Consider the following 26,946-nt stretch of genomic DNA (forward strand, 5'->3'; position numbering starts at 1 on the left):
CTCTCTCTCTCTCTCTCTCTCTCTCTGCCTGCCTCTCTGCCTACTTGTGATCTCTGTCTGTCAAATAAATAAATAAAATCTTTAAAAAAATAAAAATAAAATAAATAAACTCCCCAACTCTATAAAAAGAGTGGCAATTCCAATATAGTACATATACCCATGCAATGATATACCATACTTACATAGCTATAATAATGTGATTACTGCTTAATGATTTTTTTAAGATTTTTTTTTTTAATTTGACAGAGAGAGAGATCACAAGCAGGCAGAGAGACAGGCAGAGATGGGATGGGGTTGGGGGGAGCAGGCTCCCTGCTGAGCTGAGAGCCCGATGCAAGGCTTGATCCCAGGACCCTGGGATCATGACCTGAGCCAAAGGCAGAGGCTTAACCCACTGACCCACTCAGGTGCCCCTGCTTAATGATTTTTAAGTTTTATAGTAAGTTTCTAGACAAAAACAGATATCATAAATCTGATTAATCAACAGAATACAAATGCTATCAGTCTCATAATGGTAAGTAGAGGTATAACTGCCCAAAGCTGAGAGGTGGAATGGGGAAATATGAAATGGAAGGGAAAGTTGTAAGTACAAATGAACCTACTGTGTAATGAAGAGTTAGAAGAAATGGTCTATAGTTGAAAGAAGAAATCAAGGAGTAAGTCCATCATTTCATGTTTTAAAAGATAATGAAGGAATTCAGAACTTGCTACCCAAAAATATGCCACTTTGGCATACTGATTATTTTGACCTGAAGGTATGTGAGAAACCACAGATACAGGAAAGACTCCCTAACTCCCCTTTTCTACTTAGCAGGTCTTGAAATTTCCCACAAGAGAAGTGCCCTCCCTGTCCCAGGAAGAGAAGTTTGTTGTCACCATGAGAGTCGACACCAAAATGGACCTGTACAAACAAACCTACTAAAATGACTCTTATCTCCCACTAGTTTCCCAGATGTATTTCCTAGTCACTGTTCCACAATTTCCTAGCTCCTAGCCTAAGCCCCTATCTTGTCCCTAACCCACAAATTATTGTTTTTTGTTTTAAAAGGTATATAAGGAATCCATCAGAATCCTAGAGGAGAACACAGACAGTAATCTCTTCGATATCAGCCAAAGCAATTTCTTTCAAGATATGTCTCCAAAGGCAAAGGAAACAAAAGCGAAAATGAACTTTTGGGACTTCATCAAAATCAAAAGCTTCTGCACAGCCAAGGAAACAGTCAAGAAAACAAAGAGGCAACCCACGGAATGGGAGAAGATATTTGCAAAGGACAGTACAGACAAAAGGTTGATATCCAGGATCTATAAAGAACTCCTCAAACTCAACACATACAAAACAGACAATCATATCAAAAAATGGGCAGAAGATATGGACAGACACTTCTCCAATGAAGACATACAAATGGCTATCAGACACATGAAAAAACGTTCATCATCACTAGCCATCAGGGAGATTCAAATTAAAACCACATTGAGATATCACCTTACACCAGTTAGAATGGCCAAAATTAGCAAGACAGGAAACAACATGTGTTGGAGAGGATGTAGAGAAAGGGGAACCCTCTTACACTGTTGGTGGGAATGCAAGTTGGTGCAGCCTCTTTGGAGAACAGTGTGGAGATTCCTCAAGAAATTAAAAATAGAACTTCCCTATGACCCTGCCATTGCACTCCTGGGTATTTACCCCAAAGACACAGATGTAGTGCAAAGAAGGGCCATCTGTACCCCAATGTTTATAGCAGCAATGGCCACGGTCGCCAAACTGTGGAAAGAAACAAGATGCCCTTCAACGGACAAATGGATAGGAAAGATGTGGTCCATATACACTATGGAGTATTATGCCTCCATCAGAAAGGACGAATACCCAACTTTTGTAGCAACATGGACGGGACTGGAAGAGATTATGCTGAGTGAAATAAGTCAAGCAGAGAGAGTCAATTATCATATGGTTTCACTTATTTGTGGAGCATAACAAATAGCATGGAGGACATGGGGAGATGGAGAGGAGAAGGGAGTTGAGGGAAATTGGAAGGGGAGGTGAACCATGAGAGACTATGGACTCTGAAAAATAATCTGAGCGTTTTGAAGGCGGGGGGTGGGAGGTCGGGGTATCAGGTGGTGGGTATTATAGAGGCCATGGATTGCATGGAACACTGGGTGTGGTGCAAAAATAATGAATACTGTTATGCTGAAAATAAAAAATAAATTTTTTTTTAAAAAGGTATATAAGCTTTGCAGCCTAACAGCTTCTTCAGGTCTTCATTTTCCTTTAGAAAATTCCTGGGTACACATTAAAAATATTAAACAAAATTTGTATGGTTTTCTCCTGTTAATCTGTCTAATGTCAGTTTAATTCTGAGCCCCAGCCACATTACCTAGGAGGGGAGAAGTTTTTCCTCCCCGACAATAACCAACTGAGAAACTAATAGTGATAGATAAGTTATACGGAGGGAGGGAGGGGGAGATTGGGAACTCAAATAAGTTAAAACTTCATCAGAGTTGGAATATCCTAGATAGATGTCTAAATGGTGGAAAATCTCATATTATTTATGGAGTAGGGAAAAATCAACAGATATACTAAAAACAGAGTTTAGGAGTGAGGAAATTGAAGGGAGTGGGGGTGGAAAAGAATGAAAATTAGGATTGTTGCTTTTCATTATGGGTCTTTCTATACCATGTAATTTTGTTAAATATGTTTATGTACTACCTTAGTAAAAGGATTGGTAATGTTCTGAAAAGCTTTTAATGTAATAATCTTTGTAAAGCATTCAGCACAGTGCCGGGCATTCAGCAAGGAGCTTTCAGCCTGGGCAAATTTTCTTGTATGTATTCTTCATACATACAGTGCAGCACAAAATCTTCAAATCCTACCTACCTCTACGTTGGAGCAATAGAGTATATTCTGTTAACCAACTCTTCCAAATATTCTGCTCAAAGTAAGACCTCTCAGGACCTTTCGCTGGGGCTCAGTAAGAAATGAAAATGCAGGAGAAAAAGTGCTGGTCATACTTTTAAATACTGTCAATGGTACTAAAATACAAAGCTGTTTCCTTTCAACTTCTCTTACTTTTTTTAGTAAAGATTTTATTTATTAGAGAGAGAGAGCACAAGCAGGGTGGAGAGGGGAATGACAGGAGCAGGGGGAAGCAGCAGAGGGAAAGGGAGAATCGATTTCTCACTGGGCAACAGGCCCCATGTGGGGCCCCATCCCAGGACCCCAGGATCATGACCTGAGCCGAAGGCAGACGCTTAACCAGTTGAACAACACGGGTGTCCTCAAGGACAGTTTTAAATGCAAATATAAGAACATGCAACTCATCTGTGGAATCACCAAAATTACTGAGTCCTTATTTTGTAGCTCATTGATGTATATGTACTTTATTCTTACCAGAACAGTGGAAACACTGCAAATGGTTTTTATTTCATTCAATATGCACACATTCTATCAATACTTTACCCTCAGTTTACTGCTTGAATAAGGAAGAACTGATAGAAAAAAAAATTACGGTTGCCCTATCTTTCCCTCTCCTTCTGTACCATCTTTCTCAGGGTAAGTGGTTTTAGGGAATTGTCACTTCCCTAAAATAGGGAAGTGACACAAGTAAGAAAGGATGATAGCATTCCTAGGTTATTTGTGTTTACTATGTCTTCTTTCTGCCAAGGAAGTACTGGTTCAAAAAGAAAGCATGGGCTCTAGAACTGTCAGCCACCCCACCTCACCTCTGACTCAGCGAGACCAAACACTCTTTGTACTCCTTTGAGACTTGCTGACTCATGCATTGTGTGCCCAATGGAATTCACGGGCACCTCAATGCACACAAATGCTATGTGCCAACAGGGCAGCAAGGAACAGCATCAGATACGTGTATTGTGCCTATCCCCTCTGTTCCAGCACACACTCTGCAGTCCTGTTGGATTCAGTTACAAAGCACAAGTCCAAAGATAAAATTATCACGAATTTCAAGACCGCAACAGCAGAGCACTGAACCAAGTGTGGAGGGAGCCCTGCTCGGTAGTCACACACTCATGTAGTTGACTTTGCTAGGTTCACAGTCAAAATTTAATTTGATTTCAACAACACACAAAAATGTGACATCTCACACACTCACGTTTGTAGAGTAAGATTCATACCTGCAACAAGTGGGAGTTTTGTCCAAAATTATATTAATACAAAACTAGAACTTGGGTTGTCTCTTTAAAAAATGACAAATTGGGGGCACCTGGGTGGCTCAGTGGGTTAAGCCTCTGCCTTTGGCTCAGGTCATGATCTCAGGGTCCTGGGATCGAGGCCCACATCGGCTCTCTACTCAGCAGGGAGCCTGCTTCCCCCTCTCTCTCTGCCTGCCTCTCTGCCTACTTGTGATCTCTGTCTGTCAAATAAATAAATAAAATCTTTTTTTAAAAAATGACAAACTGGTCTTAGGAATTAGGTTTGAACTTATTTATAACCTACCCAGATAGGAGAGATTCTGTGATATAAACGGACTTTGTCACGTTTGTAATTATACTTTTAACTCTTAAACAGCTAAATTTCCTTACAATGATCTTACTGTATGTCTATTTTAAAATATTGCATTGTCACTTTGATTACTCCTTTGACTATCTCCCAGACTATAAGATCCCTAGATGAAGCATTCATTATAATTCCAGCAGCTAATACAGGAAATGTTCAATAAATGCTAAATGTTTGAGTGAATAAATGAGGATATATGGTAGAAAGATACTCTTGTTAAAGAATTTTAAAAATGAAATAATAATTTTATTTTGTTTTCTGCATTTTTCCTCTTTTTGATCCCCTGAGTAACCAGGAAAGCTTTCCCTTGCTTCAGCTTCCCTTCCTAGTTTTTGTTAAGTGTGTGCCTGGAATCATTCAGAGAATTCGGTTAGAGGGAAGTTGAGGAGAGCAACGAGAAATTGGAAAGGGGAGGAGGAGAATCCCCGGAGACTGGAAAGCAGGTGGTGGGCTACGGAACCCCAGATAATGAGACAATGTGCCCCTTCCTGCCCTAAGAGGTGATAGGACTCAAGAACAATGACTGCTTGGACCACCTAGGAAAGTTGGACTTGACAGTGGGCTCAAACACCTAAAGAAACCAGAGTACAGGATCAAACAGCATAATGGCCAATCTGTGGGGAAGCTGAAAAAAAGCAAGACTTTAAAAATTCTGGTGAAAACAAAAACCACTACATTCTCCTTCATCTTCCTGCACCAGTGATATGTCCTAAGCTATTGCTGGAGCTTCTATCCTTGGCAAACCCGGATGTAACTCACAGAGCACAAAAGGAATCATTTGGATTTACCATAAATATATCAGCAGTAAACAGTATAAGGGCCTAGGAGGGTCTCACCAAGCATTCAGCTCTTTCTAAAGCCATCTGGAAATGCCACATGAATTAAAGGAATGGAAATCCAACTATTATCTGTGTTTGAGTCTTCTACCAGCTCAAGGACAGGGGCTTAAACTCAAATTAAAGATATAGGAGAAATGTGTGCAACAATAGAAAATTGACTTGTTTGGAGAACACCCCTCCTTGTTATGATAATGATCATTTTGTAGAAGCTATTTTACAAGCCTATAAGTTGTAGATAACTTGATAACAATGTTATCAATCTATAAGTTGTAGATAACATTGATAGCAATGCAAAATAATTCTTGTCTACAGACCTGCCAAATTCTGTCCTCCCTGAAAGAAGTTCAGATGCATTCCCCCTCCTCCTGCACTGTGGGAAGATCAGTGTTGCTTCCATTTGTACCTTAATTCCACCATTCTTTAACTACATATAAATCTGTGCTTTTTTTCTAACTTTTCCTCTCAACCAGTTATACCATCTGCCTGGTTCCTTCATTGCTTGAGTTAAATAATCTATAAAGTGTCCAATTTTATATCTGAGGGAGCCTGAATTTACTTTTTAAAAAATTATCTTTTCACAGAAAGTAGTAAGTGTAAGATTTCTTGTATCTCTGAGTTTATAAAGATTTATATCAGCAACATATGTAAATATGTTGATGTAAAAAATAAGTCCTAGAAAGAGCTAATTGAAAATGACTTAAGGTAATCAACACTAGAGAATAGAATCACAGGTTGTTCTTACTAGTTCTGTTATCCCTTTAGGATATAGTTCAGTCTGTATTCTACTTTAATTTCTTCTCTGAGCTACAACTGATCTTGGAAATAAACTGATATTATAGTTCATACTCATTAAATAATTAAAACGCACCATTCGTCAACATAGTCAAAAAGAATTTTAATCTATTATATAAAGACAGGTCTGTACCAGTAACTGAATTAAATGAAGCATATCCAACACAGAATATTTAAAATTCTATACCTCTCTCCAAACCCTTCCACGTTACTTGGCATCATTGTACTGGCTGAGAAAGAACAGACTAGCAAAGGACAAGGTGAAGAGAACATCTGTTAGAAGACCATTACCTGAGCATCTCTGATCAAGAGATAATGATGGTTTAGGATTAGAATGATTCAAACGTGGAGAACAGTAAATATATTAGAGCTGTGTTCTAGAGGTAAAACTTAAAAGAATATTGCCTATTATCAAACCACTACTAGAGATATGCAGATAATACTATTCCTCCCTCCCTTCCCCACTTTTAAACTTTTAATTGTGGTAAGAGAATAGCAATTTTTTTTTTTTTTTTGAGAGAGAGAGAGAGAGTGAGAGCACAAACAGGGGTGGGGGTATAGTTAGGGGTGGCAGAGGGAGAGAGAGAAAATCTTAAGCAAGCTCCACACCCAGCACAGAGCCCAAAACAGGGCTTGATCTCACAACTCTGAGATCATGACCTAAGCCAAAAATCAAGAGTTGGGTGCTCAACTGACTGACCACCCAGGCACCCCAAGAGAATAGCAATTCTAACCACAGGTATTAGTCAAAACTGATCAGGAAAACAAAATTCAAGGCAGGTAATTCATCAGAAAAACTCAAATACGGAAAACTTTGTTACAAAGGAGTTAAAAATGCTGACAAGCCTGAGGGAATCGTGAGGCAACCCAGAGATGAGCAAAGAAAGCAGGAAGCTTTAACCTTGGGGCTAGAGGGACCAAGACAGGAAGTAATGACCCAATTAAAATCTGGGTGCCTGGCTGGCTAAATTGGAAAAGCATGACTCTTGATCTTGGGGTTCTAAATTCGACCCCCATGTTGGGTGTAGAGATTACTAAAATAAATAAACTTTAAAAACAACACTAAAATCAATTGGAAAGAGATAAGTATTAATTTTCTATTCTGTAACAAATTAACACTTAAACTTAGTGACTTAAAAAAACACATTTATTATCCCACCATCTCTATGGGTGAAGAGTAAAGCACAGATTAGCTGTGTTCTATGCTTGGAGTCATAAGACTGCAATCAAGATGCTGGTCAGGGCTTGTTGCATTTGAGGCTTAACTAGGGAAGGATCTATATGCTACAAAAAAAAAAAAAAAAAAAAAAAAAAAAAAACCTCAAAAAACAAAAATCCCATTATTGAAACATCTAGCAAAACTGGAATGATGTCTGGAGCACCTGGGTGACTCAGTCGGTTAAGTGTCTGCCTTAAACTAGGATCATGATCCCAGAGTCCTGGGATTGAGCCCTGCAACAATCCTGGTAGAGCAAGGAGCCTGCTTCTTCCTCTTGCTCTGCCTCTCCCCAGCCTCCCACCCTGCTCATGTTCTTGCTCACTTTGCTCTAATAAATGAAAAAAAAAAAAATCTTAAAAAAAAACTGGAAAGAAGTCTGAGAGTTAAATGGCAATAACAGTATTTCCTGATTTTGATGGTGCTATTCTGATTATGTACATTATAACTGAAGCGCCTGCTAAACAATTTGAAGGTAACATAACTTGAGTTTACATTTCCATATAAATTTTAGAATCAGTTTGATATACACTAAAACCTCCTGCTGAGAATTTGATATTGCTTTGAATCTATACATCAATTTGGGGAGAACTGACATCTTTAAAATATTAAGTATTCCAATTGAGTATTCAGTGCATAACTGAATTTACTCAGATTGTTAGTGCTTTTCAGTGTTTGGTAGTTTTTCGTGTATAAGCCTTGAATATCTTTCACTATACCTATTCCAAAGCTTGATTTTTTTTAATGAGGCTATAAATAGTAGTTTCTCTTTTCATTTTTGTTGTTGGTATATAAAAACACAACTTTCCTAAAAAAATTTTTTAAGATTTATTTGTGATAGAGAAAGCAAGCAAGCATGAGCAGGGAGAGGGGTAGAGGAAGAACCAGATTCCCTGCTAAGCAGGGAGCCTTACTCTGTTGGGGCTTGATCCCAGGACCCTGTGATCAATGACCTGAGCCGGAGGAAGACACTTAAGGACTAAGCCACCCAGATGCACCACTTTTTTAAGCACAACTCTTTCTATATTATTCTATATATAGGAACCTTGCCAAGTACACCGAATACTTCTAATAGTTTATAGATTTTAATTTTCTACATACACACTCTTGTCATTTACAAATAAGGAGGTTTTTTTCTTCCTCAACAATGCTTGTTTTTTGTTTTTTCTTGCCATTCCCTATGGCTAGGACCTTCAGAAGAGTATTTAATAGAAAGAGTAATAGCAGACATCTTGATCTTATTCCCAATCTCAAGTCTGATGTCCGCTGCAGGTTTTATGTAGACACTCTTAATTAGAATAAATTATCCTTTATAATTTTACAAAAAATAAATTTTACAAAATGTTTTTTCTGTACCTATTGGTATGACCATACAGCTTTTTTCTTTTGATGTGAATTACATTGATTGGTTAAACTATCCCTGCCTTCCTGACAAAAACCCCACTTTGTCATGTATTCACATTTTCATATTTTTGTATTTAATTTACTAATGTTGTATTTAGGTTAAACTTGTATTTTGAAATTATATTCATGAAAGGGTTGGTCTGTAATTCTTTTAATTTTTTTTTAAGATTTTATTTATTCATTTGACAGAGATCACAAGTAGGCAGAGAGCCAGGCAGAGAGAGAGGAACAGCAGAAGCAGCTCCTTGCTGAGCAGAGAGCCCCATGTGGGACTCGATCCTAGGACCCTGAGATCATGACCTGAGCCAAAGAAAGAGGCTTAACCAACTGAGCCACCCAGGCACCCCTGTAATTCTTTCTTTTAATCTCCAATGTATGTTCAAAGTTATGTCAGCCTGGTAAAGTTAGGAAATGTTCTCTCACTGTCTAATCTCCAGAAGAATTTATGTAGACTTCGTACATTTTAAGAAGAATTCAGTGGGGATGCCATCAAGGCCTGGAATTAGTGGGAAGATTTTAAATAACAGATTTGATTACTTTTTTAGATATTTTCACATACTATAAAATTCACCCTTTTAAAATGTAAAATTGTGTGGCACTTGGTATATTTATTAAATTATACAATCGCCACTAAGTCTAGAACAGTTAAATCATCCCCAAAAGAAACTCTATATCCATTAGCAGTTACTCACCAAATATCTTCCTTCCTACCCCTGCTAACCACCAGTTACTTTCGGTCTCTATGGATTTAACTATTACGGATTATTCCATGTAAGTGGGACCATAAACTATGTGGTCTTTTGCGTTGCTTCTTTCACTCAGAATAAGGTTTTTCAAGATTCATCCACATTGTTGAATGTATCAGAACTTTATTCCTTGTTATGGATGAACAACATTCCATTATATGTTTTACATACATATGTGATACATATGTATATAATACACACACACACACACACATTTTGTTTATCCATTCATCAGTTGATAGACATTTGGGATGTTTCGATTTGGGGGTTATTATGACTAACGTTGTTATGTTCCTGTACAAACATGTGCGTGAACACATATGCTTTCAATTTCTTGGATATGAATGGAATTGCCAAGTCATATGGTAACTATGTTTAACTTTTTAAGGAACTGCCAGACTGTTTGCCAAAGTGGCTGTACCATTTTACAGTCCCATCAGTAACACGAGGGTTCCAATTTCCCTACACCCTTGCCAACAACTGCCATTGTCTGTCTTTTCAATTACAGTCATCCTAGTGGGTATGAAATAGTATCATATTGTGGTTTCACTTGTATTTCCCTAATGACTAATGATGTTGAGCATCATCTCATGTATTTATTGGCAATTTGTATATCTCCTTTGGAAAGATATCTTTATCTACTCAGATATTTTGCCTGTTTTTACATTGTCTTTTTACTGTTGAGCTGAAGACGTGTTTATATATTCCAGATACTAGTTTCTTACATATATGTGACTTGCTCCCATTGCTCCATTCTTTCAGTCTCCCATTCTGAAGGCTGTCTTTTCACTTTCTTGTCTTTTGAAGCACAACTTTTTAAAATTTTGATAAAATCCAATTTATCTATTTTTTATTTGGTTGCTTGTACTTCACATGACATATCTAGATGACTGCCTCACCCAGGGTCACAAAGACTACTTACAACAGTTTTCTTCCAGAGTTTTATGGTTATAGCTCTTACACTTAGGTATTTGATCCATTTTGAGTAAATTTTTGGATAAAGTGTGAGGTAGGGGTTCAAGTTCATTCTTTGGCATGTGGCTATGCAGTTGTCCCAACCCCATTTATTAAAAAGACTATTATTTCTGCTCATCAAACAGATGCGACTACTTTAACAAATATGGAACTATTCAGATTTCTATTCTCTTCCCCTTCATCTTCCCCCTTTTTTTCCCTTAAGTAATCCCTACACCCAACCTGGAGGCTCAAACTCACAACCCTAAATCAAGAGTCACATGCTCTTCTGACTGAGCCAGATAGGTACCCCAGGATTTTTTTCTTCTTATAGCTGCATTTCTTCAGGTATTTGACCACTTCACCTAAAAAAAAAATTTTTTTTTAAGATTTTGTTTATTTGACAGACAGCACAAGCAAGGAGAGCAGAAGACAGAGGGAGAGGGAAAAGCAGGCTCCACACTGAGCAGGGAGTCCCATGCAGGGCTCAATCCCACATCTCCAGATCATGACCTGAGCAGAAGACAGATGATTAACCAAATGAGCCACCTAGGCACCCCACTTCATCTAAAACTTCAAATGCATTAGCATGAAGTTATTCATAATACCTTCTTGAAAGATTTTTAACAAATGCATAAGGTCTCCATTTCATTTGTAGTATTTGGGCCTGCACACTTTCTTCTTCATTTGTCTTACTGGAGATTTGTTTTCTCAAAGAAGCAATTCTTTGTTAATCCTATCATGTTTGCTTTCTATTCCAATAAATTAAGCTCTTTATTTTTTTGTCTTGGTTTTTATAACTTGAGATAAATTCATTTTTAGCCTTATTCTTTTCTAATAAATTAAAATATTAAGTCCCCTCTACCACAGCTTCATCTATTCCTCGCAACATTTGATGTCCTATTTTCATAATAAAATTTTTTCTAACTTCCACTGTGATTTCTTCCTTAACCCAAAGTTACTTTGGAGTATGTTTTGTAGTTTCTAAACATGAGGGTTTTTTAAAAAACTTTTTTTCCTAGCTTATTTTCCTTTTTTTTTTTTTTTCTTAAAGTAAGCTTTATGCCCAACATGGAACTTAAACTTACAACCCTGAGATAGTGAATCCCATGCTCTACTGATGGATCCAGGCAACCCCTCCCCTACCATTTATTTATGGTCACAGAATATACTCTGTATGGTTAATAATTTTTTGACACTTTAGATTTGCTTTCTATTAAGCATGTGGCCAACTTTTGAAATATCCAACATGTACATGAGAAAAACATGTATTATGTATTGATTGAGTACAGTAACCTCTATTTTTTTTAAAGATTTTATTTATTTATTTGACAGAGAGATCACAAGGAGGCAGAGAGGCAGGCAGAGAGAGAGAGAGAGAGAGGGAGGGAGAGAAGGAAGCAGGCTCCCTGCTGAGCAGAGAGCCCGACGCGGGACTCGATCCCAGGACCCCGAGATCATGACCCGAGCCGAAGGCAGCGGCTTAACCCACTGAGCCACCCAGGCGCCCCAAGTACAGTAGCCTCTACATAGTGGTTAGATCTATTGTATTTTCTATAACTCTACCAACTACGTTTTTTACTGTAATTGTCTATGATTGTGCATTTCTCTATTTCTCCTTGTTTTCTTATAAATTTAGAAGCTACTGACTTCTATAAAATTTAAAATTGCTAAACGTTACTGGTGAATTAGACCTTTTCTCATTATCAACTGTCTCTCTTTACTACTAGTTTTTTTTGCCTCAAACTGATGTTATTAATATAGCCACATTCAGTATCTTTCACTTACTGTTTATGTATCTTTCTACGTCCTTTCACTTTTTACCTTTCTGTATCCTTACATTTTGTCTCTCTTGTATATAACTGCATTGTATCACTATCTGAAAATGTCTTTTATTGGAGGATCTTACCCTATTTACACTTACTGCAATTTCTGATCCATTTGAATTTAAAATGTACCACCTTGCCAATTGTTTTCCCTGTCACTTTTCCCTTTTTTCTGTCCTTTCTTTTAGGTTGAATACCTTTTTTTTTTCCTGTTGTTCCATTTTACACCATTAGTATATAGTAATACACTTTTACAAATCTTTTAGTGTGGTAACCCCCTAAATATTACAACATACAACTCTGAATATTCAAGTTTAATATAAAGTGACAGCTTAACCTTTCCTTAGGCATAAAGGCCTTAAAACACTTTCCCATTTATCCCCCTCTCAACTTACATGCAATTGCTTTCATGTACTTTAGTCCTCGACTTTTTAAAAATTTTTGTTTCAAAATCACTATTACCTTAAATCCCAGTATTTATCCCGTTGTTCATTTCTTCTCACATCTCCAAGCTTCTACCTAGTTATCATTTGCCTTCTGCTTAATGACTTCATTCTTGTGTAGTTTTTTGGGAAACAATTATTTTTGTGTGACATTTCTTAATTTTACTTTTCCAACTCTTATTAAGGACATTTTTGCTTTGTTAAGAATTCTAGATTAGCAGTTATTTTATTCCATCACTTTGAAGAGCCCATTCCATTGTCTTCTGATTGCCATTGCTTTTTACTGAGCAGTTAGCTGCCAAATATTTAGTCTTTTGAAACATGCTTTCTTCCTTTCACTGCTCTAGACTTTTTTCTTTTTCTAGTTTTCAATAATAGTAATATTTGCATAAGTATGATTTTCTGAATATATTTTGTTTGAGGTTTGTGGGACTTCCAAAACCTGCAGCTTGATGATTTTCAAAAATTTTAGCTATTTCTTAAGCAGTAACTCCACAAATATTCTTTCTTCTCTTTCTGGGACTACAGTTACATTAATAGCCCATCTCTCTGTTATATTCTTTTCTGGTTCTTTTCCATCCTTTGGATTCTCTATCATTCTGAATTTTTTTCTTCTGACCAAACTCAATTCACTATTCCTACAGCTATAGTTCACCTGATGTTAAACTCATTCACTAAATTCTTAATTTTAGCATTTTTTTTATTTTTAAATTCCTAATTTCCTACTGAACTTTTTTGTTTAATTTTTTTTAAGATTTTATTTATTTGACAGAGAGAAATCACAAGTAGATGGAAAGGCAGGCAGAGAGAGAGGAGGAAGCAGGCTCCCTGCTGAGCAGAGAGCCCGATGCGGGACTTGATCCCAGGACCCTGAGATCATGACCTGAGCCGAAGGCAGTGGCTTAACCCACTGAGCCACCCAGGTGCCCCTTCCTACTGAATTTTGTTCAAAAATTTAACAGAATGAGAGAAGCAAATACGTACAGCAAAACATACATAATATTATTCTGTACAATGTATAAAACAGCATGAAAGTAAACAGGGAAATATTTTAATGGGCAACTAAAGCTTACATTGAGCTCGAAATCCGTATGAATGAATCTGGGAGGGAGGGGGATCACTATGAGCTTCAGTATGAAAACATAAGATATATTCCCCCGTGTTTGGGGAATTTCTAATTGATATGACTAAAATTTCAGGACAGACTAGGTAGGTGCAGAGTAACGGAGCAAGATGAAGCCGAAAAATAAGGCAAGAGCCAGATCACAAAAGACCTTACACACTAGATGAAGAGTTTGTACTTCACTTTGTAAGTAGGGGGAAGGAGGAGGTTAATTTAAAGATTAACAAAGAGAGGGCGCCTGGGTGGCTCAGTGGGTTAAGCCTCTGCCTTCAGCTCAGGTTCCTGGAATCAAGGGTCCTGGAATCAAGGCCCTCCTCGGGCTCTCTGCTCGGCGGGAACCCTGCTTCCCCTTCTCTCTCTGCCTACCTCTCTGGCTACTTGTGATCTCTGTCAAATAAATAAATAAAATCTTAAAAAAAAAATTTAACAAAGAGAAAACAATAAATTCATTCTAGAAAGACCATTCAGGCAGAATTATGGGCAAAAGTTTCAGGACAAAATAAGTCACAGATCAGTAAGTAAACCTACTGGAATAATCGAGGCCAAAGAAGACCAGAGCCAGAATCACAGCACCAATATAGAAGAATATACCCAGTCTTCAGTGACTGAATATGAAGAGAAAATAAGGTCCAATCCCAGCTTTCAATCACTAGTCACAGAGGTAAAGAACATTTAAAAGATCACAAAAGATAATGCCATCTCACCTAGATCTCTTGTAGTAAAAGAATTATGCAAGTATACAGAAGTAAAATCTGTGTTGTACCTTGAATTCTGATCATCATCCTTCAAACACAATGGCAAAGATTTTTAAAATATTTTTTACATCTATAATTGTAAATATGTATTTCTCGTCCAGATATTTTCCTGTTGTTACTTTAACTCAAAGAAAACACCATGTCTTCTCTTACTTAAGTATTTTTGTAATGGTTTAAAAACTTAAGATACTTTAGGGCACGTGTCTGGCTCAGTCCATAGAGCATACAACTCCTGATCTCATGGGTCAGGAGTCCAAGCCCCACGTTGGCTGTAGAAGTTACATTAAAAAAAAAAAGAAAAATGGGGTGCCTGGGTGGCTCAGTGAAAACCTCTGCCTTCGGCTCAGGTCATGATCCCAGGGTCCTGGGATGGAGCCCCACATCGGGCTCTCTGCTCAGCAGGGAGCCTGCTTCCCTCTCTCTCTGTCTCTGCCTGCCTCTCTGCCTACTTGTGATCTCTGTCTGTCAAATAAATAAATAAAATCTTTAAAAAAAAAAATTAAGACACTCTAAATTTCTAAAGGCAAAAGATTAATAAAAGTAACTTTACCTTTCAAATGTGACTTTTTAACAGCAAAGCGGAAAAGTGGTAAACAGTCTCCATTAAAAAAAAAAAATCAGTACTCCCAACAAAACTAAAGGAAGGTCTACATGTAGAACTAATTCAGAAGGGGATAGGGTCACCTGGATGTCTCAGTCAAGTAAGTATCTGCCTTCAGCTCAGGTCATGATACCAGGGCTGGGACTGAGCCCCCATCAGGCTTCCTGCTCAGCAGGGAGCCTGCTCCTCCCTCTCCTTATGCCTGTTGCTCCCCCTGTTTGTGCTGTCATAAATAAATAAAATCTTTTTTAGAAGGGGGAAAGGGGGACATAATACCTAAGATATGAACAAAACTTCTTTATTGATCCAAAAAAAAGTATTTACTGAATTTTATATTCAAGTTTTCAATATGCTATTTGAAATAAACTATCCTTGAAAATAATTAAACCATTCAATATAATCTCTGAAACATATCAGGATGACATTATATGTGCCTTAAGTATACCAAACAACATTGGGGAGGGTATGTGCTTTGGTGAGTGCTGTGAAGTGTGTAAACCTGGCGATTCACAGACCTGTACCCCTGGGGATAAAAATATATGTTTATAAAAAATAAAAAATTTAAAAAAAAAGTATACCAAATATTTACTATCAGTAAAATAAAAACCGAAAGCATTTTTACATCTGAAAGCCTGACATTCTGATCCACTGGATTTAGATTTTTTCCTAAGTATAATAATATAAAAAAAAATCCTTCTGAGTAACTCAACATATGAGAAGTACAACTACCTATTTATAATTGCTAACTTCCAACAATATGACTCATCAGTAAACACCAACACAATACTTTAGCAATAGTCTTATGTGGAATGACAAACAGAAAACAAAATTCTCGATAACAATGGGTCACCAAATTCTTTCGTCTAACCGTTACAATAAAAAATTTTATTAGAAAAACCTAAATATACAAACATAGTTAAACAGTTTAAAATTAAACCAAAATAAGGTATAAGACTTCCTTTTTCCTTTTTACAAAAAAGTTTCAAACATAAAAGGTTAAATTTAATTCTAAATATTTTCTTGGTTAATTGTTTTCTAATACAATTTTGGTAAATTATTTATTCAGTCGCTTCTTCAGGTTCTCAAGGTGCTCCATTTCAACATCTTGTAATGCCAGTACCGTTGCTTTAGACAAGGAGGGATTAAATGAAATAGTCATTAGACAGCACAAATCTATTAAATCTCTCTGACACTTCTGCAAACCATCCAGGAACTTTTGGTACTGAAGAGGATCCTTTTTTAACTGTTTCATTTCTGGTACTGAAAACCCTATCAAACTAGTAAGTATTTCATCCACAAAGTCTACATCTAGATATGCAGTGCCATCGGAAATCTTTGCTGTTATACTCCAAATGCCACCAGAACTTGAAAGATTTCCAGTTAAAGTTACAATAAATGCTTTGACCTTCACTATTGTAACTTCCTTTGGTTTGCTAGCCATTAAAACAGACAAATAGATAAAGGGTGGAGAATATAAATCCATGGCAATAGAAAGGTTGGTGCTGTTCTCTGATGATCTTAAAGAACAAGTCTGTAAATGGTGATCATTTTCATTAGAAATGTGTGAACTCCTTTTTGGTAAATAATTTACCAGCTCTCCATTTGATATTGACATTTTATTATTTAAGGAATGTCCATCGGCACTACTGAAGGTTTGTTCTGTTTTATTATCTGTCTCTGAGTCTTTATTTGTAAAGTCATGGGGAAGGGGTACATTATGAACTGAAAAAATACTACTGTCTTGGTCTCCGGCAGATGGACAAGATTTGCCTTCATTAGTCATTTGTTCAGATAAATTGTTCTCATTCCAAATATTGTTTCCATTTTTGCATATCAAAGAAAAATTATCCTTAGCATTAGGTTTATGTGAAAATCTCTCTATACTTTCATCTGGGGTTCTGTTCAAAGTCAATGGCTGCAATTCTTTAGGCTTTATTTGTTCTTTCTGGACAGTTTCTTCTAAAAGCAAAGCCTCCTCCAGTGAAAAGTCATCTAATTCCCCATCACTGAAATACATAGATTGATCTGGTGCTTCCTCCTTTGGTTTTGGAGAAATAATTTGTTGTGGTTCAAAACTTGACTGCTTTGTGGGAATAGTATTTGAGGAACTACCTGTATTGAAACATCTTCTTTCTAAGGAGGTGTCACTATTTGCTATAAGTTCAACATTTTCATCAAGACTTGCCAAGAGTTCTTCATCAGAAGGTCCTAATGCAGAATCTAGAACATCTGTAATTCCAGGGATGCTCTGATTAGAATTATTTGGTATTACTGAAACTATAGGATCAGGTTCCCCAATTAATCTTGCAAGTACTTTCTCTTGGGCATATTCCTCTAAGAGAGCATCTACTTCCCCTCCCAACACCTTTACATTTTCTGGTTTCAGTAAGAGAACACCAAGACGGAAAGAAATGTTTCCATAAATCAAAATTTTTGTACCTGGGGGAAGATCACTATGAAGAGCTGGAATAGACTGATATTCCATTCCCTGCATTTGTACAATTCCATCAGTTAGCTGCAGCATCAACATTCGTGAAGGCTTTGCTTCCCAAGGTTTTGGGGTTACTTGTGTTTCAGCTGTAATTAACTCATTTGTTGTATTCTTTCCTCTCAACTTCTGTATCTGGGAATACGCAGGTTGACTGACATCAACCAATGAATTAATCTGCAGAGCAAAAAATCCATTCAGTTCTCCTTTTGGAACTTCTAAAATGCCATCAGGTAAAAGAGGATGTTCCAAATCTCTCAAATCAGTAAGAAGCCATTGCTCAAACACTTGTTTATTCATTTGTGCCTGACTCAAATTAACATTACCATTTTCTTCTTGGATCCAGTTAATACAAGCTTCCAGCCACATTAGAGGTACTTTAACATGCCATGTAGCTAAAAGCCAGGTTTCAACTCTTAATGCAATATTAGTTACACTCATTTCTTTTAAAATAAAAGAAATAATATGCATGTATTACCTGAAAACAAAAAAAAATTATAATAGTTCAGTACATTTAAATATAGTTTCTACAATTTTCTACAATCCACAGGCATAACCACACCCATTAGATTTTTCTCTCTTTAGCATCTTAAAATTCTTTGACTTTCTACATGGCCAAAATTCAAATACCACAAGTCATCAGATACAATGAGAAAAGCAAAAGGTTTGAGACAGATATATTCAGGTTTGAAAGCGAACTGTCAAATTACAAGCTCTGTGACCTAATATAAATTTCTTAACCTCTCTAACCCAGTTTTTTCAACTGTAAAGTGTCAATACCACTAATATACATTCAAGGGTTATTTTCAAGATTATATGATTAACATTCGTGAAGCTTAATGTCAAACCTATGAAAGACAGTTGGTATATGACAGTTATTGTTTAATTAATAATCAGATTAAGTCACTTAAAAGTTAGTCCAAAAAAAGTAGTCAATAAGATTCTCTTCATATCATAATTCATATTCTATTAAAACTTTTACAACTGTGTTTGTCTGTCTAGCACTTAAATATGTGGCCCTGGGCACCTGGGTGGCTCAGTGGGTTAAGCCTCTGCCTTCAGCTCAGGTCATGACCTCAGGGCTCTCTGCTTGGCAGGGTACCTGCTTCCTCCTCACTCTGCCTACCTCTCTGCCTACTTGTGATCTCTCTCTGTCAAATAAATAAAATCTTTAATAAATAAATACATGGCCTATGATAAAAATATAACAAATAACAATAGAATCTGAGCTGATGTACAGTATCTTTTTTGTTTGGCTAAATAAATCTCAACAGTCCTATACCTCTGATTCCCTCCATATAAAAGTGGTCTCAAAACACTAAATACTAATTAACCCTGTGTTCATAAGTTTATTTTTTCCTCCCACAGATGAAAATATCTAAAGTTAAAATACATAAAAGTTTTAATATGACCACAAGAAAACTTACCATTTGGAACAGGAACATAGATTTGATGACAGGATTTGGAACTGGTTGTTCAGTGGAGTCACTGTTACCTCTACTGTTCAGAAATGGCCCTGGGACAAGAAGCGGTAAGGGTTACAAGGCAAAGCTGCAGAAAGACTCACTGGTCTACTTGCATGAGTGTTAAGAGTTTGGTGGTATGGTTTTGGGAGTTCCTATTATCAATCAGGGCAGAGTGGAGGTAAAATAATAAAAACTTGAGGTTTGGAGTGAGCTAAACAGAAGCAAGGGACCATGAGAAATTTATACAGTCCCTCTTAAGTGTGTTTCCTTGTCTATATGCTTAACCTCATAGGATTACTGGTCAAAGTTTAAAAATATAGGAGAGAGGATGGCCCACAAGACACTAGCACAGGCACGTATCTTGGGCAGCTGGGTCAGGTGACCCAAGGGGGTGATCCAGCTAGCCTCAGCAACCCCACCACCATGGCCAGTCAGTCACAGGGTTTACAGCAGCTTCTGTAGACTAAGAAGTGGGTACCCAGAAAGTGTCCAAGGTCCACATGCAAAAAGAAATGGAAGCTGAAGCAGGCCATAGCAGCTCAAGCAGAAATAGAATAGTACAATCTACAAAGTGAAAAAAGTGTCCAAGCTTGATGAAACTGCAGCCCTGAGATCCCATGGCAGGGGCAGTACTGAAATGGAGGAGACTCGAGAGATAATGACCATCCTTCAGACCTAATTCCAGTAAACAGGGATTAAGTCCTAGATAACCTCTTGGACTTTGAGACATCAACCAGAAATCCATAAAAAGTACCACATAAGTGGACATGGGAAGAAGAAAGAAGTGCCTGTTCCAAGGCTTAGAATTTTAGATGCCTTCATGGAATATGAAATTTTAGTAAACCTTGAATTATATCCTTGTGAAAAGGCAGTAAATTATTTCTGTATTATACAGTAGGTCCTTTCACTTTTTGGAGAATAACAAATCTACCTTCTTTGTCTGAACTTAAAACTTATCCTAGGGGTACCTGGGTGACTCAGTGGGTTAAGCCTGTCAGGTCATTGTCTCAGGGTCCTAGGATCGAGCCCCACATTGGGCTCTTTGCTCAGCAGGGAGCCTGCTTCCCCTTCTCTCTCTGCCTGCCTCTCTGCCTACCTGTGATCTCTCACTCTTGTCAAATAAACAAATAAAATCTTTAAAAAAAAAAAAAACTTATCCTCATGTACATGCAGTCTATAGCTAATAATACTGTACTTCTTACTTGAAAACTGCTACAAGAGCAAATCTTAAAAGTTCTTATCACAAGAAAAAAAATTCTGTGACTATATATGGTGATGAATGTTAACTAGACTTCTTGTGGTCATCATTCCACAATGTATACAAATATCAAATCACTATGTTGAACCACTGAAACTATTAGAATGCTATATATCAATTATACCTCAATTTTTTAATAACACCAAAAAAAAGAACCTACCTAAAGATTTCATTTTTTTACCTTGTATTTCTTAGAAATTTAATGGGTTCCCCATCTTTTAACTCTACAACATATATATCAAGAGTGACTTTTTATTTATTAGATGTAAAATAAATGTTCTGAAAAAAGAGGGATTAAATGGGTTTTATTCCCCCTAAAGCTTTCTTGAGGTTCTGTGGCTTTATCTATGAGAAAGTAGTAAATAAATATTTGTAAACTGTGTTAAGCAGCAGACAGCCTTAAAATAGTCTTTTCTGGCTGTGGGTTAGAACAATAAGGGCATCTGGGTGGCTCAGTCAGTTGAGGACCTGACTCTTGATTTTGGCTCAGGTGGTGATCTTGTGGTCACGGGACTGAGCCCGCCTTGGGCTCCATAATGTGTGTGTAGCGCCTGCTTGGGATTCTCTCTCTCCCTCTCCCCTTGCACACATGCATGCTCTCTCTCTCTCTAAAATGCATACATACATACATACATACTAGTATAATTGTTTGGGCTGCTTTAAGTTCCTCTTAATAAAAATTACTAGATGACAGAATTCAAGAACTGGTTACATGTTATTACATGTTATTACTGGGTATACTGATAATCATTTAAAAGTTAAGACTATCATGCACAAAAATAAAACAAAACAAAACAGGAGGGCCAGTATATAATCTAGTGGAGTTCAGAGTATAACTGCCAAACTGTCTCACACTTAATAAACTTTGTGACCCTAAACAAGTGATCACAATATTAATTTAACAAATGGTTACAATTTAAAGAAGTTATAGTTGTGAGTTTTACATGAATAACATTTTAAAGGAGGGGCTAAGAAGGTCATTATAATTACAGAACTCCTGAATTTTCAGAGTGAAAAAAATAAGAATACAGATATATGGTTTTTTGATTGTATACAAAAAACAATATAAAATTTCAAAGGTAGGAAAGGTCCCTGGCCCATTGTGATGAAAACTGACCACATAAAGATTGATCAAAAGACTCTTTAAGACATTTAAGACTATGGCACCCCTATTGCATCTCAGAGAGACTGCTTCTAGAGAAGGCAAAAAAAATCTCTGGACTGAGGGATACCAGAGTACAGCTGAAATGGAGATAACATACTGAAAATAGGGGCAACATATAAATTCCTAATTCCTAAATGCTGAACAAATACTATTCTCTTCCCCTATAAAGCACCCAGAAATACCAACAACTAGGCCTATACTCTCCCAGAAAGAAGACTAGAAAATCTTTCTCTGAGAAATCTTACTACCTTAACAGAAAAGACCTAAAGATATTATTAACCCAAGAGTTTCTCCAATTAAACTGCCCATTTGAGACTGCAGACAGAGACTCAGAGTTTCAACCAGCTTTCTAGTTCTATTTCCCCTCTCTTTACTATAACAAGATACATGAGAAAAGCTTCTAACAATAAGGCACAGCAAGCAAACAAACAAAAAAAAAATGCAATGAAGCAACTATGGAGAAAGACAAGAACTTCAAAAAAGCTATCATTATTATCGTAAAAAGATAATATCTGTGTAGTAAGAAAAGGATTCTGATTCTATAACAAGAAATATTTATAGGATAAAAAACAACTCTTAGAAATTTAAAAATGATAGTAAAAAACGAAAGACAGCAAAGGAAACAAAAGAGTGAAAAAGCAACCTAGAATATGGGAGAAACATTTGCAAACCATTATCTGATAAGGGATTAATATTCAGAATATATGAACTCAACTCAATAATAAAAGAAATTTTAATGGGCAAAAAACACATGTTTTTCTAAAGATATACCAATGGCAAATAAGCATATGAAAAGATGCCCACCACTGGGGTGCCTGGGTGGGGTGCCTGGGTGGCTCAGCAGGTTAAAGCCTCTGCGTTCACCTCAGGTCATGATCCCAGAGTCCTGGGATTGAGCCCTACATGGGGCTCTCTGCATGGCAGGGAGCCTGCTCCCGCCCCACCCCACTGCCTGCCTCTCTGCTTACTTGTGATCTGTTAAATAAACAAAATCTTTAAAAAAAAGAAAAGATGCCCACCATCATCATCATGACAAATGCAAATCAAAACTGCAATGAGGGGGGCGTCTGGGTGGCTCAGTGGGTTAAGCCGCTTGCTGCCTTCAGGTCAGGTCATGATCTCAGGGTCCTGGGATCAAGTCACACATCGGGCTCTCTGCTAAGGAGGGAGCCTGCTTCCCTCTCTCTCTCTCTCTCTCTCTCTCTCTGCCTGCCTCTCCGTCTACTTGTGATTTCTCTCTGTCAAATAAATAAATTAAATATTTAAAAAACAAAACAAAACTGCAATGAGGGGGCACCTGGGTGTCTCAGGGGGTTAGCCTCTGCCTTCGGCTCAGGTCATGATCTCAGGGTCCTTGGATTGAGCCCTGCATCAGGCTCTCTGCTCAGCAGGAAGCCTGCTTCCCCCCTCTCTCTGCCTGCCTCTCTGCCTACTTGTGATCTCTCTCTCTCTCTGTCAAAGAAATAAGTAAAACCTTTAAAAACAAAAACAAAAACAAAAAAGACCTATAATGAGATACCACTTCAGACCCCTTACAATGGGCAAAACCAAAACCAAAGAAAATAACAAGTATTGGTGAGGTGTCGAGAAATTGGAACACCTACCCACTGTTGGTGGGATTATAAAATGATGCAGCAGCTACGGAAAACAGTACGGAGGTACCTCAAAAAAATGAAAAATAGAACTACTATATGATCCAGCAAACCAAGTTCTAGGTATATACCCCAAAGAATTGAAAATGGAATCTCCAAGAGGTATTTACAAACCCATATTCATTGTGGCATTATTTACAATTGACAAGATAGAGAAGCAACCTAGTTGTTCAACAACAGATGAAAAGATAAAGAAAATGTGGTACATAAGTAGGAAGGAATATTAATTGGCCTAATAAAGGGGGGGATCACATGATATGCTATAACATGCATGAACTTTAAGTACATTATGCTCAGTGAAACAAGCTAATCACAAAAGACAAACACTGCGAGTCTGCATCTCCATCTCCGCAGTGCCTGTACTTCTTGAACTATGATGGTTTCTGGGGTGGGGATAGTATACATGCTTTGTTTCTTTGCAGGACTAGCGTCCTCCTCCTAGCAGCAGCAGGAGCTGCGGTGGCCATGCTGCTGGCACTGCAGCTGTGGGTAGTGCTCCTGGTGCTTCTTGGGTCCTGGTACTCCCATCAGTCTCTCAGTCTCTTGGTGTTGGCTGGGTCCCGTGGGCACACCACTGAGATCCTGAGGCTACTTGAGAACCTGTCCATTGCTTACTCTCCTAGACATTATCATTGCTGATACTGATGAAATGAGTGCCCATAAAATAAATTCTTTTGGGGGCGCCTGGGTGGCTCAGTGGGTTAAGCCGCTGCCTTCGGCTCAGGTCATGATCTCAGGGTCCTGGGATCGAGTCCCGCATCGGGCTTTCTGCTCAGCAGGGAGCCTGCTTCCCTCTCTCTCTCTCTCTCTCTGCCTGCTTCTCCATCTACTTGTGATTTCTCTCTGTCAAATAAATAAATAAAATCTTTAAAAAAAAAAATAAATTAAATAAATAAATAAATAAATAAATTCTTTTGAACTAAATCGAGCTGACAGAGACCCCAGTACTACATTCACTGCATTCCCAGAAGCCAGAAGGTTCAGCAGTCCTTGCTCTCCACAGTGCTTGCCACCCTGTACTCCATGTGGCTCTCCTTTCCGCTGACTCACAGAATGAAGCTGGATTTGGTGTTGTGTAATGAACCAGGAACATGTGCTCCTAACTGCATATCTGCCCTTCTCTTTGGGATAGTAGGAATAAAGAAAGTAATCACTATCTATGTTGAAAGCATGAAAAGTAGAACATTTATCCCTATCCAGAAAGATTCTGTTTTATGTCTCCGATTACTTCATTTTTCAGTGGCTGGCTCTTAAAGAGAAGCATCCCAAGTTGGTGTACCTCAGGCAAATTGGTTAATGAATTTCAACTTATTCTCTAGAATTTTGCAGTCAACCATATTTAGTAGAAAAAACTACATGTTTATTCCAAAGGCTTCTGCAGGTCCTCAGAATTATTGGTGGTGAAGAGTAAAAAAATGTGTAAATAATCCAGTAAGGAAAATAAAGGTGCTCTTGTAAAACAAACATTAAAGGGTACCTGGGTGGCTCAGTTGGTTAAGAGTCAGACTCAGAGGGGCGCCTGGGTGGCTCAGTGGGTTAAGCCTCTGCCTTCGGCTCAAGTCATGATCCCAGGGTCCTGGGATCGAGCCCCGCATCAGGCTCTCTGCTCAGCAGGGAGCCTGCTTCCCTTCCTCTCTCTTTGCCTGCCTCTCTGCCTACTTGTGATCTCTGTCTATCAAATAAATAAATAAAAATCTTTAAAAAAAAAAAAGTCAGACTCAGAAATCAAAGATGACTGAAACAAATGAAGAGGGGAAAAAAAAAAAAAAGAAGAGACCTGCTGTGTTGAAGACTCTTAAGGTTTCAGTTCTCCCCAGCTGATATATAGATTTAATGCAATTCCATTCAAAATCCCAGCAATCTGTTTCTCATAAAAAATGACAAGATGATTAAAAATAATTTATAAGGAAAAAATTATAAAGTAACAATAAAATTTATAAGGAAAGGCAAAGGAACTGGAATAGTCACAGTAATTTCGAAAGCAAAATACAAAGTTAAAGGACTCACACTATCTGACTTCAAGACTTGGTATAGGGCGCCTGGGTGGCTCAATGGGTTGGGCCGCTGCCTTCGGCTCAGGTCATGATCTCAGGGTCCTGGGATCGAGTCCTGCATCGGGCTCTCAGCTCAGCGGGGAGCCTGCTTCCTCCTCTCTCTCTGCCTGCCTCTCTGCCTACTTGTGATCTCTCTCTGTCAAATAAATAAATAAAATCTTTAAAAAAAAAAAAAGACTTGGTATAAAATTTCACAATCAAGAGCACCTGAGTGGCTCAGTGGGTTAAGCCTCTTTGGCTCAGGTTATGATCTCAGGGTCCTGGGATAGGGCTCTCTGCTCAGCCGGGAGCCTGCTTCTCCCATCACTCTACCTGCCTCTCTACCTACTTGTGATCTCTCCCTCTGTCAAATAAATAAAATATTTTTTAAAAATAAAATAAAATAAAAATAAAATTTCACAATCAGGAGAATGAGGTATTGGCAAAAGGATTAACATATAAGGGGTGCCTGGGTAGCTCAGTGGGTTAAAGCCTCTGCCTTCAGCTCGGATCATGGTCTTAGGGTCCTGGGATCGAGCTCCACATTGGGCTCTCTGCTCAGCAGGGAAACTGCTTCCCCCCCCCCCCGCCTGTCTCTCTGCCTACTTGTGATCTCTGTCAAATAAATCATATCTTTAAAAAAACAAAATAAACGGATTATCATGTAAATCAATGGAAAGAGAAGACAGCTTAGAAATAGACCCACACATAATATAACCAACTGATTTTCTACAAAGTTGCAGATTCAACTTATACAAAGTTGCAATTCAATGGAAACAGAACAGTCTTGAACAAATGGTACTGAAACAACTGGACATTCTTTTGCAAAACATGAACCTGAACCAATACCTCATACCTTTTATAAAAATTAACTCTAAATGAATCATAGACCTAAATGTGAAAACTGCAACTATATTAAAGCTGTAAGAAAAGTTAAGAGAAGGGCGCCTGGGTGGCTCAGTGGGTTAAGCCGCTGCCTTCGGCTCAGGTCATGATCTCAGGGTCCTGGGATCGAGGCCCGCATCGGGCTCTCTGCTCAGCAGGGAGCCTGCTTCCTCCTCTCTCTCTCTCTGCCTACTTGTGATTTCTCTCTGTCAAATAAATAAATAAAATCTTTAAAAAAAAAAAAAAAAAAGAAAAGAAAAGTTAAGAGAAAAATCTTTGTAACCTTGGTTTCTTAAAAGTTTTCCTAGGAACAACATCAAAACTATAATCAAGGGGCGCCTGGGTGGCTCAGTGGGTTGAGCCTCTGCTTCAGCTCAGGTCATGATCCCAAGGTCCTGGCATCAAGCCCCGCATCGGGTTCTCTGCTCTGCGGGGAGCCTGCTTCCTCCTCTCTCTCTCTCTGCCTTACTCTCTGCCTACTTGTGATGTCTCTCTCTCTCTCTGTCAAATAAATAAATAAATACATAAATAAAATCTTTAAAAAAAACTATAATCAGGGCGCCTGGGTGGCTCAGTGGGTTAAAGCCTCCGCCTTCGGCTCAGGTCATGATCCCAGGGTCCTGGGATCGAGCCCCACATCGGGCTCTCTGCTCAGCGGAGAGCCTGCTTCCCTCTCTCTCTCTGCCTGCCTCTCCATCTACTTGTGATTTCTCTCTGTCAAATAAATAAATAAAATCTTTAAAAAAAAAAACTATAATCAAAAAAACTATCAAAAAGAAAGAAATAA

At 38.0% G+C, this 26,946-nt stretch overlaps 1 protein-coding gene and 1 pseudogene across 11 annotated transcripts in view; one reads left to right on the forward strand and one right to left on the reverse strand.

Moving 5' to 3' along the window:
• Positions 1-26,946, reverse strand: part of RMI1 (RecQ mediated genome instability 1) — a 46,209-nt gene that overhangs the window by 10,701 nt on the left and 8,562 nt on the right. For 6 of the 11 annotated variants that reach the window (XM_059411769.1, XM_059411770.1, XM_059411765.1 and 3 more), the window contains 2 exons: positions 19,128-19,216; positions 15,773-18,178 (listed from right to left, as the gene is read on the reverse strand). In XM_059411769.1, the coding sequence (XP_059267752.1) occupies positions 16,267-18,171 (1,905 nt within the window). In that variant the 5' untranslated portion in view covers positions 18,172-18,178; positions 19,128-19,216 and the 3' untranslated portion in view covers positions 15,773-16,266. Of the gene's footprint in view, positions 1-15,772; positions 18,179-19,127; positions 19,217-25,248; positions 25,432-26,946 lie in introns of those variants that run through there. The other 5 variants (XM_059411772.1, XM_059411775.1, XM_059411767.1 and 2 more) reach the window with 5 other exon arrangements.
• LOC132024155 (UDP-N-acetylglucosamine transferase subunit ALG14 homolog) lies at positions 19,211-24,538 on the forward strand (annotated as a pseudogene).

Source organism: Mustela nigripes, chromosome 9, assembly GCF_022355385.1.
Source record: "Mustela nigripes isolate SB6536 chromosome 9, MUSNIG.SB6536, whole genome shotgun sequence".
NCBI lineage: Eukaryota > Metazoa > Chordata > Mammalia > Carnivora > Mustelidae > Mustela > Mustela nigripes.